This window comes from Cyphomyrmex costatus, unplaced genomic scaffold (assembly GCF_001594065.2).
Source record: "Cyphomyrmex costatus isolate MS0001 unplaced genomic scaffold, Ccosl1.0 scaffold100, whole genome shotgun sequence".
In the NCBI taxonomy this organism is placed as follows: Eukaryota; Metazoa; Arthropoda; class Insecta; order Hymenoptera; family Formicidae; genus Cyphomyrmex; species Cyphomyrmex costatus.
This window is the reverse complement of record NW_017274955.1, coordinates 1,414,220-1,435,374: the sequence shown is the minus strand read 5'-3', so window position 1 is coordinate 1,435,374 and position 21,155 is coordinate 1,414,220. Positions and strand designations below refer to the sequence as shown.

Here is a 21,155-nt window from a genome sequence, read left to right as displayed (position 1 = left end):
TCTGCGCTCTCAGTATAATTTTGAAGATCAATGAAAATTCTTTTCACTCGTCTCATGGTGTACCGCTAATAACATGCTGCTACATTTTTGCTTGCAGAATTTCCGAGAACACCGTATAGACGGCGCAGCACTACCGCTACTCTCGGAAAGCCACCTGACAGGCACGATGGGTATGAAGCTCGGTCCAGCCTTGAAGCTGCGCGTGATGTTGGCTCGGAAACTAGGTGCTTGTACGGTATGCTTGCACTGTGCCCACTGTCACCAAACGCCGCTACCGGCGTTAAGCGCAGCAGCCGCAGCTGCAGCGGTGACGCAACAGCAGCAGCAGCAGCAACAACAGCAGCAGCAGCAACAACAACAGCCAACGCCGGGTCGGCGACCTAGTAGCACTGGGAACTGACAAACAATGGCGGAGACTCCTCCATTAGGGTCTGAGACAGCAGCAGTCGGCATGATCTCGACGCCGCCGTCTCCGGATCCGAACCGGGCCCTCAGGATAGAACGGCGTATACCTCGCCCGGTACGCAAGCCAGAAGTCGTCTTCAAAAAGCCTATCAAACAGTGACTCGCGAACGACGTGTTCAATCGAAGAAGATGATTTCATATATACATCGACGTGTTCAATCGAAGAAGATGATTTCATATATACATATATATATATATATATATCTCAAGAACCATGGAGACTCCGCCTGTCAATAATTAAGTACCCGGAAAAACTTTTAGAGAATATAGATCGAGAGTTTTAGTCGAGACTGGACTGAAGGATATAAAAGAGAAAGAGTGAGAGGGGAGTTGATGTAGCCTGTACAGCATGTAGCATGTAGAGAGCTGAATGCTTGAGAATAAAAATATTTTTGAGCGTTCCGTCGATCACATCAGGATAAGCTAAAGCCTAAACTGTAGAGACCTGAAGAACTGTTGTTCAGCGAAACTATAAGCTTCGACTGTAACGACGGATTACATAGAACTTAAATGCAGCAGGAAGATATGTTAATTAATTACGTATGAATTTGCGTATATAAAACTGAAAGTAAAAAAATTGAGAATTCAGCTTTGTGTAGTCTTTGACAGAATTGGGCATGTATTTGAAATACTTTTGTATAAAACACAATTTTTGCGATAAAAGTGTATTTTATATTTTATATTTTCGACAGTACATATAAAAGTATTTTGTATTTAAAATTAAGAGGTTGAAATTATGTATTTTGAAATTTAAATAATAAGATTAATTTATCTTTTTAATATTCAATCAATCTTAATATTTGAAACACAAAATATTTTCAATCTTTCGTTATTAATATTATACTAAAATACAAAATTTTCATGTGCTTCGCTGAAATACAAAATACAAGATACAATAGTCTTACAAATACCGTTTTTCAAACAAAGGTATATTTCAAATACATGCTCAGCTCTGATTTTTGATTACTTATTGAACGAGTAATATTTAGATACAAAAATAGAGAAATATTTTTGAAAATTCTATATATACATACATACATAGTAACGATAGAGTAAAACCATTGAATAGTTACAATTACGTGGAAAGACGGTCGAAGAAAGAAGTTTAGCTGAATCACGTGTACATACATCGTTGCAAGAATGGATCTATGTACGATAATTAAAAAATTCGTAAATATATATTTCTGAGCTTCGATGTAATTTATTTAGTAATTTTAACGAAATATAATAGATTTCAACGAAACTATGTTCTGTTGAATATATTGGCTAAAGATTCAATTTTGATGCGACAATGAAATAATTTCGTTAAAAATTTGATTTTTTGTACAAAATTATGTCAAATTCAAGAGAAATCATAATTAATGAACAAAAAATTATAAATATTTATTTTATTTTGATATTTAAATAATAAAAATACTGAAAAATTATATTTATGTATAATAAATAAAAATACGACGACATAGATCTACGTGAGGATTTATAAAAATAGGTAATTTTAAAACTTGTGATCTCTATCATGGATTCAGTATGTACTTAAATAGTATATTATTTTACAGTGTAAAAAATAGAAAATTAAGAATGCATACTTTGACATATTTTGTTCGCATTATGTAACGTACGATTTTCTTCTATCATGCGATGACAAATATATATCGGGGATACATCTTGTTTAAATTATTTCTGTTTAAATATTTTATTAAATAAAAATTTCTGTGACTAAAAATCTTACAAATAAATTATATTTCTATATTATTTTTGTTTCTATAATGTATTTGCAGATTTCTTTAAACAGTTTAGTAAATTAAAAAGAAAACAGAAAATTTATTAAATGTATCAGTACTCTCATTATGTACGATCATTAAAATGGAGTTATTTTATTTAATTTTATTTTTGGAGTTCTTCTTTCGAGATGTGAAATAACTAATAGATAGTAAATCAAACGAGTGCCTATCTTCGTAAAGTCTTCCAAGATAACGTTGTCGAGTGATCGATCGGATTAATTTCCGATGCGCGATGGAACATATTACTTTTATTTGAAATCATCTTGACCGTCGATCGACTTTCTGAACGGCCGAATTCGTATCTCTGTACATCATACGAAAAGTCGATGAAATGAACAACTACTAACTCGATATCGAAAAGAGAAAGAAAAAATAAAGGGAGGAGGCGTGCGTGAAACGTACGCATAAATGTGTACATACATATGTCGGAATGATTAAGTGCGAATGTGTGAAGCGGATGTAAGTATATAGATATACAATATATATATATATATATATATATTAAAAGAATAAATCTATACATAATCAGCGAGAAGAATTACGTGCAATAACAATAAATATACGTTTCGACGCGATAACTTTTAACTACCATAGGAGATACGTATTTGCTCAAATCGTTGTTTCTTTTATATATTTTAACGAAGTTTTTTATATGAACGAGAATTATTACAATAAATATACTAAATTATATTTTTGCTAATGCTCTATGTGCAAGAATAAAATCCACGTGCGAACACACACATACACGAAAGGAAGACACAACACACACACACACACACACGAAAAGGGATACGTACACAGGACATTGACACGTGCGACGACGACGACAGTTTTACGCGCGACGGACCCGTGTAGCTCTTTAGGAATTGTACATTATAACGCGTCTCTTTTATTTAGTCCCTCTTAATCTCCAAGTTTCATACAACGTCAAACGTTTATTTATTTAGAGATGTAGTACCCGTTTTTGCCTTATTGTATTCACGTAATGATTAAGATGTAAATGGTGGTATAGGGCGACGACGCGACGTCAAACTGCGCTTATACGTACCATTAGCGAGTGAAAGTGTGTGTGTGTGGCAAACGAATCGGTTCGTAAGACGAGCAGTATTTTTTAGATTTACATACACGAAGAAACACACACACATAAACACGAAGTACGCATATACACATTAGTCTGAATTTACTGCTGATCATATAAAGTTATAATTATATGTACATATATACATGTGTATATACATGACACATGACACGCCTAAACAACATGTTTCTAGTGTTTCTACACGTTTGCGCTCCCGAGTTTGTGTTTTCGACGAAAAAAAAAAAAAAACAAAGAAGTAAAGAGAAGAATATTAGAAATTGCAGCATTTCAAAATTTGTTCAAGTGTGTCTTATTATTTATTCAAACCGTGAAAAAAGAAAATTCCTTTGCATAATTTGTTACTATACTCGTAATACAAAATTACTAATAGTAATTAGACGTTATAATCACATGAGATGCTCTTACTTCTCTACGTTACGCAGAAAGATAATTGTAGGTTGAGGTTTGTTTACGTGCGTATTATTTATGATTCGCGATTACGCTAACTTTCGACATACATATGTACAATGATAACGTACGTGACGTAAGGAGAACTTTCTTTTCATTTGATATGCTGAACAGACGCAGCCCTCATTTAGTAACCCTCTTCTTATCTCAAATAAACGAATCATTTTTTTGTCATATAATGAACTCGGGTGCGCTAACACAAATAGCATTTTTCATTGGCGCAAAACTGGTGTGTACACTCAATGCACTTTAAGACCGTTGTACACAAATCGACGTAATGATGTATGTTTAATGAAAATATAGAAATGAGTTAAACCGAGAAATCCTAAGTATTATACATTCTATTGTACTATTTGATAAGATATACATTGTAGGGATTTATCAATTGAGATATCTCATTTTTACATTAAGATATAGATTAGTGTACATTGACTTTGATGTGCACTGAGTACACACCAGTTCCGCCAAAGAAAAGTGCTATAACCGAGCGGCTTTTACTTAAACAATACCACTGTACATAACGCTTAAGCATTTATTTATGTCGTGCTTCTACAAATGTCCCGTAGTATTTTATTATATTAGTATCTTAGTCGCGAGATTCACACGCTATATTAATGCGATAACTACGAGCGTTACGCATTAATTATTTCGTGCAGCATGTTCATTCGATGAGAAGAATGGAAGAATGGATGGGAGAAAAGAGTTAGAGCGATAAGTGTGCTGACAGATTTTTTTCAGCGAAAGATAATTTAACCGCACACATGGATTAGAAGTTAAAGATAAAGGTGATAAAATCGACGATAAGGCAATTTTTTGTGATATTTCAAGATTTTTTTTATCCATCGGTATATCTCACTTCCTCGAAACCGATCGATTTTACGGTATGTGTCCATCCCATCTCACCCGATCTCCCTTCGACTATTTTTTGTTTTTCCATCGCGAGTCTGTCGTGTATTATCTTACGATTAACTGTCATCATGTATAGTAGAAATTAATGGTGAAAAGAGGAAAAACAGTACATTGTTTCTGTTAAAATAAACATTGTTGAAAAATAACAGATGTGTTTCACTCAATTTTACCGACTGTTATAATATATTTTTTTATCAATATGCTGTGGAGTTAATGAAATCTTTTTCGATAGCAATAATATCAGCGGACGATTAAGATAATAGATTTGATAAAGCGATAAAAATAAATGAGAGTATCATACTCTCTGGAATTTGATTACATATATTGGATAAAAACAAACAAACAGAATTAATAATGACATTCCATTGTATTAATTTATGCAATTATATTTTATTTAACAAATAAAAGTATACAACCAATTCATATTTTATAGTTAATCAGATATTTAATTCAAAAGCAATTAAATTCTTTTCAATTCAACTACATATATATTTTATTCTATTAAATTATATATTTTATATAACAAATTTTGTGTCAATATATGCTTACCATAAGCAATTCTTCAATCTGCTTTTTATGATTTCCTTGATCGTTTTACTTTTGACTGCGAAGAAATTAATTATATATTAAAAGTTACATTATAATGTAATTCAAATGTATTATTGCATAAAAATAATTTAATTCTTTCAAACATGATATTAGTTATCATTGACATCCAAATTAACAATTTATTAAGAAAACTCTTCTTCATTGTTTAGCTAAAATATTAAGATAAAATATTATTTCAATCAAATCTAAAATTAAATATTAAAATTAAGATTAATGAAAGAAATTTATAGAATACAGTTATTCTTAAAAAAAAAAAACACTTAATGTGGTTAGGTATAAATTATTATATGATAAAGATAATAATCTCGCAAAAACATCTCATTTGAAGGAATTTAACGATAAACAAAACTATTTACCCCTCGGTGAATGGCGAACACACCATCTTCATCGTGCGCCAAGAGTTCTACGTGCGCCTTTCCATTTTTATCCACTTTTACTTTCTTACCAGTACACCTGTTACTCTTTAAGGTTCCAGAGATAACGTCACAATAAGTACCAGTCTCTAGGCAAGTAAAGAAATCCTGCTTCAGGTCATAATCGTCATTATTGATCGCAATGAAACCCTTGTTTCCTCGGCAGAAAGCGATTTGATTCTGGCCATTGTCCCACCAGTTGTTCACGTCAGTATTATTCACAGCAACTCGGAAGCGCACCATGTTGTAAATTTGACGCCATCGGTGCTCGCAGACCCAACCGTTACCGCAAGTATTGTCAGAGTGGAAGGTTGGAGATATAAGATTGCCCAAAGTGTCCTGTGGCGGATTGGCGTCAAAATTGTCAAAAGCGTAAGAACTCATGATACGTGGAGTTCCGTAAGGATGTGCCAGCATAAGAGCAACAGCCATCTGCAATATCACTTATTACTAATTTGATCTTTGGATAAAGACGTAATTCAGTCTCCGTGTTTTTCCGTTTTTAATTTCTCTAGTTCTCTCGAGAATCACTTGCCTTGTATAGCTTCGATGACTTGTAGGTAAGTATTTCGGGGTGGCCACGCTGAGTATCATGATTGTCAATAAATACCAGAGCATCCTTGGATGGTAACAAACCCCAAGCTTCTCCCCAATTGGAAAACCATTTCAATTGATTCTTTTTGTGCAAGGCGTTGCTGATCTCCATGCCATATCGGAATTCCGTAACCGCGCCAAGAGAGTTATATTCGTATTTACTGACCCCTTCGCTGCCATAATCAATCACCTCTTGGAATATATAAGGTCGCGTGCCTGCAGGGAAATACTCGGGATTGAGATCTTTTACCCGAGAGTAGATTACTTTTAGATCCTCCGGCCACATGTGCTTAGCTGCGTCTACTCTAAAATTCCGAAATGGATAGAATTGTTTATCATAGAAAAATATAATAAATATATGCATATATCTTGTTTAATTAACGGTTTTCAAAATGACTTAAAAATATTACTAAAAATTTTTGCTTATATCGAGGTAAGCGACATTAAAGTTCCAATACATGAAAGGAACAATTTCTTTAATCAGAAGGTACTTCGAAACATTGGTTGAGAACATTGCAACAGAATTACATGGGATGTAAAGATTTTACTAACCGATAGCCAGCGATTCCAACATCGACTATACCGTTCAAGAAGTCGACAATCTTCTCTCTGACATATTCATTTCCCTGATTGAGATCATGCAGACCGGACAGTTCGCAATTCCTTACATTCCCCGCGTCGTTATAATTGTCGATGGAGCAAGGGACGTGAAAATCGAATCCGGAGTACGGTACTCCTGGATAATCGAATTTGTGAGTATCCGCCGTTGAACCGCCGGTACCTTTTGCGACATCATGATTTCCGGTCATGTGATTGAAGACCACATCAACGTAAATCCTTACTCCGGCTTTGTTACATCTGCGAACCATGTCCCTGAATTCGTCCGGGGTGCCCGATCTCGTGTCCCACTTATAAGATATAGGTTGGTAACGTTCCCACCATGGTCTATTGTGTACAATCACATTCTCTTGGAGCGGAGAAACCTGCGGTAATTTAGGGGGATTCGTTCTAATTATCGGCCCGATGGTATACACAGATTGTCACAGATAGGCACAGAATTTAGGGAAATACTTTTTTAGAGCATATCAATCCTTTTGAGTTGATGATATGTCTATTTGGAACCTACTTAATTATAAATCTCTTAAATATTAAATCTCATAAGATCGTACATGTAAGAACACAACCGATAAGAAATAAGAATGAATCTATAACAATCGAAACTGGATCTCCGTTGCTTAAATAATTCAATCTCAATTATATACAATATACGTATACTACATATATGTACATATATATGTATATTTGTATAAATCTCTTTGTCAAAATGTCAATTTTTTTTATCAATATAAATTTAGATTCTTTAGGTTTAGATTACGAAAAGTATGAATGTGACTTCTAATTTGACTTTTTAGTACATATTTAACTTGTCAGATATAAAATTTGATTTAAAAATATTGATGTTTGAATGAAATAAAACATGACTTTGATGCACTGAGAAATAGTATACATGTCATTTTGACAGCCTTAAAAAGAAAAATGAATTTGTTCCATAAATTATAGTTTCTTATCGTGTAAAGGCGCATTTTCTATTTTTTTGACAATTGATTTATCACACGATAAGGAGTATCGTACATATTATTTCAGAAGCAAATTTATTTTTCTATTTCTGATTAATCGAAATGTCGGAATTGTGAACATTATTTACGGACGCATATAAAATCACGTTTTACTGTATTTCTTCTAAACATTAATATTTTTGTAAATTTTCTGTACAACAAATATATACTAAAAAAATTGCAAAATTAGAAGTCTTTTATTTGCTTTTTTTACAATCCAAGTCAAAAGAAAGTCTATTTTTTATGTCAGTCAAAATAGGATAAGTTTTTTAATTTTTTTTCATACAAATTATTTATACCACTTTTACACGAGTTTCTTATACGAGTCATTTTGGTTCCTTAAAATTAATTTTTATACATACGCTAACTCATGTTTAAGGGATAAAACACCCCTTTAAAAGAAAACAATTTTTTTCTTTCAAGCCGAATATTGTCGGAACTATAAAAGATAGCAAAAAAATTTTTTTTAAGTTGTACAATTTTAAGAGTGCTTTAAAGTTTTCATAAAAAAAAAAAATTTTTTAGGTGGTAGGGATATTTTATTAAACAAAAGAAACAATTTTTGTTACAATTTTAAAGCATTCTTGAAATCGTACAATTTTTGTTGTAAAAATATTTTTCTATCTTTTACACTTCCAATAATGTTCGGCTCGAAAGAGAAAAACCGTTTTTTTTTTCAAAAAAGTATTTTACTCATTATAAGGAGGTTCAAGCGTTACTTTAGAGTCAAAAATGCAATTCAAAGAAATTGTCATTATACCCATTCGGAATTATGTGCATTATTAGTGTAATCAATTGTGGATATTATTTGTGTGCTATATTCTTAGTAAATTATTAATAGAATATTAACAAGTTTATAAGATTATCAACGACTCGAGAAGTCGAGTATACACTTGGCAACGTTGCACTTCGCGACATGACGGGCAGTGACAGATTATGGCGATCATGGCGAATTATAAGGTAAAGATAAACTTTGTAATAATAAAGTTTTAAATCCATACGGTCAAATCCGATTGTCCTGTTTTGTACACAATCGTTGATATTTCATCTGTCAAATCCTAGTTTTTCAAAGTCCTAAGTTGAGTGTGTATAAATCGGTGATTATCTACTTCGGAATGACTGTCTCCCATAAGACGCTATGTTAAAATGGTCAATTTCAGAATGATATTACAAAAAAACTATACGGTCAATATTGCTCAAATTGTTGGATTATTTGTATACAGTGTTTATTTACATCATATTAAAAAAATTAAGTCTCTAAATTGGATTTTGACTAACGCTCGAACCTCCTTAAACATGAATTAGCACAAGTATAAAAAATACATGTCTCTTTGTGATTTTCGTGTTTAACAAAATATTTCATGGGAAATCAAATCGATTTCGGACAGTTGTAAAACTTATAAATCAAGACATAAATATTAAATTAATATTATATAACTTTTTCTTTTTACAGTATTTGGTTAGGTTACTTATTTACCGAGACACTACCGTGTCTCCAGATCTGTTATTTATTTGCTTGGTAGATACCTTAATTTGTATTCTCTATTCCTTATTATAATTATAAGAATTGATTCATTGTGCTTGTTGATAGGAAAAGTCTGAAAAGAAAAAAGGTATCGATTTAAAAGACTCTTACCTTTTCTTTTCAGAATTTTCCCTTCAATAAATCTGAAGATAAAATACAGCACAAAGAATCAATTCTCTTATAATAATAAAGATAAAAATTATTTGATACAGTTACTCAAAACAAAAAATCACTTGGTTTTAGTACTTGAAATCTTTAAAACTTTAAATAATCATCTAATAATGAAATATATTAAATTAAAAAATTTAAATAAAAAAATTATATATAAATATTTTAATAACACTATACTATTCAATTGTACGAATAAAAACAATTAAAAAACATGACGTTTCGGCTCTATATTTGAGCCCTCTTCAGATGTACACAATATTAACGCAATAAGCTTAAGTTATATCGAATAAGGAGATGGTCATGTTCGAAGAAAGTTGAGTATTTTCTCAAAGGAAACAAAAGAGCTCGTCAATCATTTTTCATAGTAACAGAATATTTTTCTGTGTAATGTTATCTTACTTACTTGTACACCACCGAATCCCATGGGACCGAGGAATTTTTCGCATTCTTTTGCAATATCCGGCCATTTCCATTCAAAAAGATGCACCATCCCATCGTGACCGGGCACATAGTGCGGATCTTTCTGAGCGGCTACTGTTGACAGTATCGCTAACGCGCACAGTAGTATTCGCATCATGCTCATTGATGACTGATGCAAAATATCGGTCTCGGAAATATATAACTGGTCGCTTGCTCGAAGATCAATATGTTTGCCGATTACAACTGCACGTGGCGTTTCCGCTTCTCTATACATTACATTGCGTCGACCAACCGCGCCGATAAAATATATTTATCGCACAAATACGATAAATACGTCTTATAAGTACTCTAATTAATTACGTGCTTCTAATTATGCATTTGTATTGATGAAGCATGAACAGCCAAAGAGACGTCAAGGTTACAGCTGTAATAACATTTATATAAACGAGCGTTATCTATTCGCTGCTGGTTAAAAAAACTGGTTTTACAGACAGGTACAAAATTAATAAATTAGAAAATTACTTAATAATGTAATTTAACAGAAAGAAGTTTTACAGATTCACAAGAGAAGGGAAATGTATGAAAATTAATAACTGCATGTAACTCGATATATATTTTTTTCATTTAAATTAATAAAGGAGGGTACAAATTTTTTCGAGGCTTTTTCGGGGATCGTTTTATTTGTATTTTTCTTCAACCGAAAATAATCATTATAATAATGCCAGACTTAAGAAACAATTTGGTACATTGAAATAAAATGAATAAAATCTTTATTCGCATCGTTATGAAATCACTATCAGTTATGTTGCCTCAATGATTTAGAAATTAATTCCAAATTGGATTAAATGCGAGTAATATTGCACAAAACGTTAATTAGATTATATTTTTTATTATACCATTTGTCATCTCGATATTGTTTCTTCACTCTAAGAGTCGCATGTCTGCCGTAAGCTATACATATATATATATATATATATATATATACACAATGTGTGTGTAAATATATATATATATATATGTATATGTAATAGGAGATGTAACTTTACTACTGTCGGTCCCAAGTCCAAATAAAAAGAAAGAGGTCATCTAGTCATTTATCATTGTTTTTTTTTTTAAATAAGAGAACTTTTTCGTTACCAATTATCAATAATATTACTTAATTAATTATTAGATTAACTAAGTAGTTACTAATTATCAATATATTACTTAGTCAAATTATTAGATTAATAAATCGAATCTAAACATACAAAATTATTCGTAAAGGGGATTAGTTTGAAAACAATAATTGATGTGTGTATTATGATATTTTCAAAAGTTTTCATATTTTTCATAAGATTATTAATCTTTTTGGAAGAAATATGCTAATGAGAAATATAATTTAATTAACGTTTTGTGGTGCTCTTATATTACTCGCATTTGATCCAATTTGGACTTAACTTCTAAATCATTGAGGCATAACTGACAATGATTTCATAACGACACGAATGAGGATTTTATTCATTTTATTTCAATGTACTAATTTTTCTTTAAGTCTGGCATTATTATAATGATTATTTTTGGTTTCTACGAAGAAAAATACATAAGAAAACATATAAATAAAACGATCCCCGAGTCGTCGGGTAGTTCTCGAAAATTTAAAACCCTCTTTTCTAATTAAATTCATAATAATACTAAAAATGTATCGAACATTTAGTTCTAAAAAAAATAAAGTTTTATATTTAAAAAAAAGATATCGTTATTCTCTACAAAAAATAATAATCGCCATTAAGAGCCGATATAAGTTAGAAGTATGTGAATTCAATTTAATGTAATAAAATTCAATAAATATTAATATAAACATTTCAACCCTATATTCGGGTCCTTATCAATATAGATAAAAATATTAAATCGCAATACATGAAGATGTCGTTCCAAATTATCAATTCTTGTTCATCTAAATGATAATTCAACTAAAAAATTTTTTAAAACAATATATGTAGATTATTATAATAGTCAAAAAATTTTAATAAAATTAAAAAACTCACGTGACTGTCAAGAATTAATTGAGTTAATAACAATAATGTACATAATTATTGTAAAGAGTTTCATTAAACTGCTCAGTAAACTATAAAGAATAATTGTATCAAGAATTAAAAATCAATTTATTGAATATTATGAAAATCGGAAATCAAATCAATACTCACATGAAAAATGTATAAATTATATGTAAGATGTTACTCGTTCAAGATTAAAGTACTTGTATATAATGATCAAAACACAAGAGCAATATAATAGAAACTTTGCACAATGTCAAAAAGAATAACTATAAACATTTTCAATTAAAAGAGAGAAAGAACATAAATTAAATAGAGAAGGATGAAAGCAACATAAATTATGAAAACAAATTAGAATATAACGGATTTAAATTTTGTGTGCCATTTTTAAGATTTATACCATGTTTCTGCATATTAATATGTATAATTTCTGAGATGAGTCTTTTATTCAAAGTTTCTTCTCTATCCAAGATATGTACAGAATTCCAATTGAAATCATGAGAATAATCTAAACGATGTTGCGTTATGACTGACTGTTGAGTAGTATTTCTATTAATATGATTTCTATGTTCCTTGATACGCGTTATCAAACTTCTACTAGTTTATCCTACGTAGGAAGAATCACAATCATTGCAATCGATCTTATATACAACGTCATTCTGAGAAAAGAAACTAATCTATCCTTTTGTACCTTGATAAACCTGTTAAGTTTATTAATGCCTTTGAAGGCTATATATATATGTATAAGGACCCGAATATAGGGTTGAAACGTTTATATTAATATTTATTGAATCTTATTACATTAAAATGAATTCACATACTTCTAACTTATGTCGGCTCTTAATGGCGATTATTATTTTTTGTATTGATTTATTCACGTGAGCCTTATAAATTATTCTGTATTCTTATTCTCTGATTTAAAAGAGAGAAAAGTAACGAAATTAGAAAACTTAAAAAAAATAATAGAGAAAGAAGAATATATACATGACTTTTATGACCTTTTTATTTGTTTTTAATTTTTTATTATTTCAAGAAACATATTTGTACTGTTATTATGTTAATGGTATATGTATAATTGCATTTACATATGTATAATTAGTAAATATTTTTAAAGGAAATTTAAAATACTGATTTTGGAGTTCTAAAAGTTCCACAATCATAAGATAAGTATTCTTTTTATGTTAAATTTTTTTCTACATTCAGAGAGATAAGTTTTTCCGATTATAAAAACATTTGTGTTTAAATTAAAGAAATTTGTGTAATGCTATACGGTTAAAGAAAAGTGTCTTCAAACGTGACGTTTTTACAAACAAAAATTGTAAAGATTGAGCTAATAAGAGTTAAATGCAGTTACCTGTGCGTAAATATAAAATTATAAAAATATATTCAAGTTTAAATTACATACGATATGAACATTTTGGTTCAGAGCCGTTTTCAGCGTTGATAATTACAATAAATTAAGTAGTTCTTTCTCCACAGCACATAAAAAGAATTTAATAGTTGATAAATTGAATGATTTAATTTGACTATTATAAGTGACTATTATAAGAATATTCATTTAAACAATATTTAACTCATCACTGTAGTGGATAAGAAATTTTATGTAATCATTACAAATTGTGGATAATATTAATCGTCAAAAACGAACAGCAAAAGAATTAACAGTCAAATATTAAAATATAAGCCAAAAGTTTATCCTGTACTTAACCAAGTACTGTAACATTGAATTGGGAAAAGCGAAAGGATAGTTGTGTACTGCTTATTCGCTTTGCAAAGAGAGAAGAATGTACGATTAGTGCAGACCAAATTTTATTTCTTTTGCAGATATAGAAACCGTAAAAGCTGATTTAGTACAAAATACTTGAATTAATTGACCAATACTGCATAATTTACTAACAATAAAATAACTTGACGATGCGTTCTGAAGCCGTCTGAAGCGTTCCAAAACCGTCTAATAAGTACTCACTGTTTTTTTTTATATTGACGCTTGCTACGAAGAGTACGATGTTTCATTTTTCTTACGACAAACAGTATATTATTTACATGATTCGGCGAAAAGAAGCACGTTTCAATTTAATTAACGAATATTATCACGTATCGGTTATCGCTACGAAAACTAATACGTTTGAGCGTTTAGTCACATTTCGTAACGTTCAAGGTAACGCAGCTACATTTTTGAGGTAATGATAACGATTTTACCAGTTACTTTTATCGTTACTTTATTTTTAGCCACGTAAAAGTTTTAGTCGTAACTAGAGAGCTACAGAAAACAGATTAATTAGCGATAGAAAACAGAGATTAATTAGCGATTAATTAAAAGAATAGGTCTGATTGACTCTCTTAATCACGTAATCACATCTTTTTTCACATTGTATTCACAGTTCACTTATAGACCACGTTCCGTTTCTCGCATTATGCGCATAATGTATCATTTTTTTAAGTTTCACTTGTTAGTGCTAATTTAGTCGGCTGCGTCTTTTGATCGTCAATCAAATTTTAAAATTGGATGCATATGTGTTGACTATATTTTTGTATGTATGACTACAACTTATGTATATAATATTTTTAATTAGGGTAAAAAAAATGTTTAATTTAAAACATGCTTAATCGATGTTTTCAATATTGTTACGCCCGCGTGACCGATCTGCGAGCCCGAGCAAGCAAGTGCTTCCGCAACACGGAAATCAAGACACAGAATTTGCCGGAAACACAGTACACTTTATTAACAATAGTCAAGGAAAAGCAGAAGCTGACGGAACACATCCGATCGAAGCGACGCGCGACTGAAACAAATTCAGTTAATCCCAAACTTATTTATTAAGGCAGACGACGGCTCGTCGTTTCAGGTCCTTCCTTTGGTCTTTTTGAAAACGACACCAACACGAGTGTCGGCATAGAGTGGGCATAACAATATATTTTTAAATATATTTTTTTTCCATTTCCATTTTAAAACGTATTTGAAGCATCAAAAATATATTTAAAAAGAAACACATAATGTTTCATTTAAAGAAAAAACACATTAGTCTTTGTGAATCATGTTTTAAATCAACAAATAACAATTACATTAAAATAAATGACAAATAAAACATTGGTAATTTTTAGGCTTGTCTTGATTATTGAATCATCTTAATATTATTACGATGAAATGTTACATGAAACATTTTGTCACCTGAATAACTCGTTTGTTTTTAACTATAGAAGCAAAAGTATTGAAAAAGTTGCTTGGTTTCGAGGGGCACATAATGTGATGTCAATAATTGTTTTGTAGGTGGAGGCGTAAAGGATAGGCATAGGTCAAATCTGTTTTTTTTAAATGGAATGACGTTTTTTTATTTATATTCTGATAGAGCATTTTAAGATGAATACAGTGACCTATAATTGAAGGTTACGCAAGGTCAATAATGGAAAATAATTGAATGGAAAATAAATTGTTTCAAGGCACTCTTTGAATAATTTCGTGTCTTCTCTGCATGTTGGTATACTGCTAATTCAAGTGTATCATGGTATGTAAATAAACATTGAATCGCACATAGCATTATCTATATTTATCTATCTTTATCTGCTTCCGTCTATTTTTATCTGATCAGTTTAAATTTATCTATCGATCAAAGTGCGTGTCTTGCGAAATACGTTGTACGAAAGCGGAAAAAGTCGATTTTCATCTATAGTGATCTATATATTTCGCAATATATATATCTTTCTAATATAAAAATGTCGAGGATATAATAGATTTTAATAAATATATAATAGATTTTAATAAATAAAGAGAGATTAAAGTTCTCTAATTACAGAAATTCTATTTCTCTCGCTTGAGTAATTGATATGATAAGGATTCTCTGAGTAACTTTAAGATTATTATGCAAATATAAAATGATATCTTTATTAAGTAATTATTCTCAAATGTGAACAAATAGTAGACAATCAAATACAATGTTGATTTTGTCAAAATTCGTATTTAGGGATGCCAACTTCACAAACCTGTATTTTTTTTAAGTTTAATTTAAAATGTTTTATTATACATAAAACTGCAAATTAATTACATAGATAAAATGTTGCGTTTATAACGAGCTTATCGATTTGCATCTGTGTTCTACAGTTTTTCCTGCAATCATATAAAAAATTCAGATAATACTGTGTCTGTTATCTTTCTCTTTATCGCTTTTTATTGTACTAACCTGAATATGAAGGGCAAGCACACCTTCCGGCTCGTTTGATAAAATCTTTATCGTAGCGGTACCATCATCACCAACTTTTACCGATTTTCCGCTGCACTTGCCACGACCGTTGATGACTTCTCCAGTTATGACATCGCAGTATGTTCCTGCAGGCAATCCGGTTTGCAACTTTTCGCGTAGATCGCCTTCAATGTTAAAGGCAACGAAACCTTTGGCACCGCGAGAGAAAGCGATCTGATTCTTCCCATTGCTCCACCAATTCTGTATCTTCTCACCATTCACCAGATTGCGAAATTGGACCATGTGATAAATTTCTGGCCATCTGTGTTCGCAGACCCAACCGTTGCCGCATCTACCGTTGATGATCTTTCGTGAAATGATGCTGCCATCTGAATTTGCTGGTGGTCCTTGACTGGGATCAGTAAAGTTGAAGGAACTCATGATTCGAACATGGCCGTAGGGATAGGCAAGCATAAAGGCTACTGCCATCTGTATAAATAATAAGGAGTAGAGAGAAAGAGGAGAAAAAGAGAGAGAGAGAGAGAGAGAGAGAGAGAGAGAGAGAGAGAGAGAGAAACAGACAGAGAGTATCCTCTAATACAGTAACTAATCTTATATATTTATGATATATATTGTTAAAAAAATATATATACATAAAAAATTCACCTTGTACGGTTTCGGGTCCTTATATGTCAAAATAGTAGCTCCACCTGCACCGTGACCTCTCTGGTTATCATGATTGTCAATCATAGTTAAAGCATCGCTGGAAGGTATTAATCTCCAAGTGTTCGCGTCATTAAAAGTTTTCAGTTTCGCTAAACTGTCTTGACCACGGAACATATTACCCAAGGTGATACCAAACTGAAATTCAATGACATTTGCAAAGTCATTGTACTCGAATTTACTGACGGCCTCACCACCGAGATCGATGACTTCTTGATAGATGTAACAGTCTGCGTTTCGCGGAAATCCATTCTTAGGAGATAATTTCTTAATTTTTTTGTAAATAGCTTTAAGATCATTTGGCCACATGTGTTTGGCGGCATCAATGCTGCAAAAAAGGATAAAATATTATAAAAATGGTAAAATACTATAGATATATCGATATAAATGATAACGCAGTCACACAATCGATAAAATGAGACGCAATGGAGCGATTTGAACATTGAATTTTTAGAGTATTAAAATATATAAGAATGTTATGGACTAATCTCTGGATCTAAAAAACTAGAATTGCATCAAGAAACGCGAATTTTTCTCTGCATTTTGCTATTCTTACTGCAAATGTCTTGTTATAAATGACCGCTAATTCCGCGTATCTTTTATTTCGCATGTGGCACGCAGGCGGGATCGGTAGCTAAACACGGCTCCGGTCAGGGGTTCAACATCCCAAACAGTTATTTCCGCGCCGAATTATGAGCGTCGGCAAGAGGTTGGCTCGTTAATTAATTAACGCTATTCGGTCAATTAAGATTTTTACCGTTTGATTGTAGATACCGCCGACTCCATTGAATTTAATCGCACATTTACGGTAATCACCTCTGCATTTGCCAAGGCACTTGCGATACAACACACGGTGGCTGACGCGCCACAAAGGTCAGAGTTCATTGCAACCCGCGGAAAATGATGCGACTGTGTATAGGTAGCGTTATTTATTTCCATTTATTCATTCCATAATTTACTTGTGGATAACACGCGACAAGGAACATTATTTTATTGTACTTATTAGCTGTTGCGTGGACTCTGTATTAATTGACCGGTTTATTTAGGACACTTGGACTATGTATTTATAACATTACATATTTATAATTACTTTTATATAATGGATAAAATTTTATTAACTATGCTATCATAAAATAAAGTTACTGCTATAATTATGAAAAATACACATAATTTCATTAAAAGAATAAAAAGAAAAAGAGGACATGTACCATATATAGAAGAAAGATAACATTGACGTTATGATTCTCATAAAGAAACAAGATTATAGCCTTTTTGTTTTTACTATATATACTACAGTATACATACAGTATTATTTCAAACAATATAAAATTATCATACGTGCACTCACGATAATTTCATCGTGTTGACACATTTATAAACTCACGCGAGCGAATGTATATGAAAAAAAAAAGAAATTATGTTGTCTCAAGCAAAATTATTGTACTGTTATATATGAAAGAAAAACTTTATTATCGTAAATTGCTCCATTTTAATACTTACTTTGTTGGTAAAATAGAGAAATCTTCTATAAATAAATTTGATAATTTTAAAAACTACACGAGATTGTGTGCTGCTAAAGTATTATAATTATAGAAAACAATCTTAAAGGAAGTTGCAACGAAATCGTCATCCTAATGCCTTAATGAAGAAAAAAAATCGATTTTATTGTTATGACATATTATAGTATGACATATTATAAATCATATTGCAGCAAAATTATTCTTAACTTATCACAAGTGTTCCTGCTATCTGTATAATAATTAACGAAACGGCAGAGTACGAACGTATATATTTGTTGCAATATATATTGTGCCATTCGATTTCCTTTTCCGTGCGAGCACTGTAACTTTGACATACTTATGCGGCTGTCACGATTTCTTAATATACGCCATCAACGCCACATTCTTTTACCCAAAGTATACGCAAAACATTCGCGATCCGCAAACGTGATGCGTAGCGCAGTCTCCAGGACGGCAGCGCACCCCGTTATCATTCCCGACGCGTATATCGCTCTTTCGCTTGTAAAGCCACCGGTTCGGTACGAGATGGTACGATTTCGCTGCGGGTTACAATTACGAGCGAGGCGCGTAATTAAAAGCTGATGTCCCTCATTTATTAATGCTACCAGACGAGCCGGCCTCTGTCAGTATCGCGCGGCACCGCTCGTCCGGTTTAATGTTAAACATCATCAGTCTTCGGTACATCCTTGATGTAAGAAAGAGAACGAGGAAGAGAGAAAGAGACGAGGGGAAGGCTATATAGAGTGCATATCGCCAGTTTACACGTCAGATTTTATATCTCATTCGTACATTTTGCGTGGAATGTACATCGACTGTGCGTTGATGTTGTATACGCAAAGATTATTTATTGGTGAAATGCGATCGTTTATTGCAAATGATTTAATTTTTTGTTCTTTTTGCTTAATTAAGTTCAATAATAGAAATTATGAACGACACAGAAGAATTCGTTCTCAATATCCCAAATAATGCTGCAATTAGTCCTTAACTTTTTTAATATTAAACTCTTAATATGTTCTAAGAATTTTTATTTTGCATAAACAGACTCTATCTTTATTTTCTTATATATTTTTGATAAAAAATATTATACGGTGAGAATAGATTAATTGAAAATAATTACCGTATGCCAGCGACTCCAAGATCTATGAGCTCGTTAAGAAATTGAACTATTTTGGTTAGGACATGCACTTTGCTCTGATTAAGATCATGAAGACCAGACAGCTCGCAGTTGCGAACCTCGGTAGCATTGTTATAATTCTGGATAGTACATACTGGATGGTTGAAGTCCTTAGAACTGTACGGAACTGCTGGATAACGAAGCTTATCTGGCTGTGCTGACGTACCACCGGTACCGTACGCGGGTTTTACATTTGATGTCATGTGATTAATAACCGCGTCGACGTATATTCGCACACCAGCCTTGTTACATCTTTGTACCATATTCTTAAACTCGGATTTGTTTCCAGATCGACTGATAATTTTATAAGAAATTGGCTGATATCTTTCAAACCATGGTCTACCACTTAGTACAAGATTTTCATTTATGGGAGAAACCTACGGAAGTACAAGAATCTATTTTGCCATTAATATAAAGGTAACGATTACAATAAAAGCAATTCGATTCTTCGATGAGTAATTAATTTGTTCTATATTAAAGAAAATTCTTTACGCTCAACTCTTATTATTAGTCCGGAGTTTTCTTGTAGTGATTTATTTTTAATCAATTTCGTATTATATATTTTTTTTATATATAACGCATTTAGTGCTATACAAAACTGACTCTACTTGTGCTTTGTATATTGTTATTTTGTTGCATAATGTTTATATAAAGTTAATTTGCAAAAACAAATTAACAAATTTATTCTTTAATATAATAACAAAGTATTATAAATGTATACAATAGTATTGTTTTTTTTATTCTTTAATGCAGCACTGTAATTTACTTATTCCAATTAACTTGTAACAGAGTTAAATAAATTAGTTTTTTCTTGATCTTGTTAAATAACAGTTAGTAAGCTACAAAATTAATTTAATTATATTAAGAGTAATATAAACTAATAACTATATAGGTTTATGTTCTTAAATACTCAGTTTTTGTTAATAATAAATGCAATTTTTTCATTTAAAATAAAGTCGGTTAGAAAATTGATTAAATGTGTCAAAAATTTAAATGGGAAATTTTAAATAGGATGTCTAGAGTTTTACCAGATTTAGAGATTAAATAGTTAATATAAATTATAAATAAATTAGTTTAGTATAATAAGTTAAAAAGTAAATCAGACTATGTTAGAGTGTAAATATAAGTAAATGTTATCGTAAAAAAGCGGAAACCTTGTAATCGGAATAAAAATTAATAAAGATTATACATATACGATATATTAGTAATATTTTATATATGTATATAACGAAGATATTATATATATATATATGAGCATTACTTATTATACTATATAAGCGTATTGTACATACTTGTACACCACCGTAGCCCATCGGGCCGAGAAAATCTTCACATTCTTTGGCAATGTCATTGAATTTCCACTCGAATAGGTGAACCATGGTAGTTCTATTACCGACATAATGCGGATTTTTATGGGCAATTGCAAATGCCAACAAAGATATAAAATTGAGGCTGAAAAGAAACATCGTGATGTTAAGCTT

At 31.4% G+C, this 21,155-nt stretch overlaps 3 protein-coding genes across 3 annotated transcripts in view; 1 reads left to right on the top strand and 2 right to left on the bottom strand.

Annotated features, from left to right (window-relative positions):
• Positions 1 to 400, top strand: part of LOC108772227 (uncharacterized) — a 102,422-nt gene extending 102,022 nt beyond the window's left edge. The window contains exon 6 of the mRNA XM_018537721.1: positions 98 to 400. Within this exon, the coding sequence (XP_018393223.1) occupies positions 98 to 400 (303 nt within the window). The remainder of the gene's footprint in view (positions 1 to 97) is intronic.
• Positions 401 to 5,209: 4,809 nt separating this feature from the next.
• Positions 5,210 to 10,212, bottom strand: LOC108772218 (alpha-amylase 4N-like). Its single transcript, XM_018537714.1, has 5 exons — positions 10,033 to 10,212; positions 6,870 to 7,300; positions 6,259 to 6,622; positions 5,667 to 6,155; positions 5,210 to 5,305 (listed from the first exon to the last, which is right to left on the bottom strand). Exons 1-5 carry the CDS (start codon positions 10,210 to 10,212, stop codon positions 5,276 to 5,278), a joined length of 1,494 nt encoding a protein of 497 aa, XP_018393216.1. The 3' UTR covers positions 5,210 to 5,275.
• Positions 10,213 to 16,065: 5,853 nt separating this feature from the next.
• On the bottom strand, positions 16,066 to 21,155 carry LOC108771435 (alpha-amylase 1-like). Its single transcript, XM_018536738.1, has 5 exons — positions 20,967 to 21,155; positions 19,618 to 20,051; positions 16,924 to 17,308; positions 16,258 to 16,746; positions 16,066 to 16,184 (listed from the first exon to the last, which is right to left on the bottom strand). The coding sequence occupies exons 1-5, from the start codon at positions 21,138 to 21,140 to the stop codon at positions 16,173 to 16,175; spliced, it is 1,494 nt and encodes a 497-aa protein (XP_018392240.1). The 5' UTR covers positions 21,141 to 21,155; the 3' UTR covers positions 16,066 to 16,172.

Excerpts from the sequence above, each read along its gene's own strand:
- LOC108772218 (XM_018537714.1), bottom strand. The coding sequence starts at position 10,212 with ATGAGCATGATGCGAATACTACTGTGCGCGTTAGCGATACTGTCAACA. Across the intron at positions 6,623-6,869 it reads GTTGGAATCGCTGGCTATCG|AGTAGACGCAGCTAAGCACA; the intron begins GTTAGTAAAATC and ends TCGGAATTTTAG. Across the intron at positions 5,306-5,666 it reads TGTTCGCCATTCACCGAGGG|TCAAAAGTAAAACGATCAAG; the intron begins GTAAATAGTTTT and ends ATTTCTTCGCAG.
- LOC108771435 (XM_018536738.1), bottom strand. The coding sequence starts at position 21,140 with ATGTTTCTTTTCAGCCTCAATTTTATATCTTTGTTGGCATTTGCAATT. Across the intron at positions 20,052-20,966 it reads TGGGCTACGGTGGTGTACAA|GTTTCTCCCATAAATGAAAA; the intron begins GTATGTACAATA and ends GTACTTCCGTAG. Across the intron at positions 16,747-16,923 it reads AGGACCCGAAACCGTACAAG|ATGGCAGTAGCCTTTATGCT; the intron begins GTGAATTTTTTA and ends TTATTTATACAG.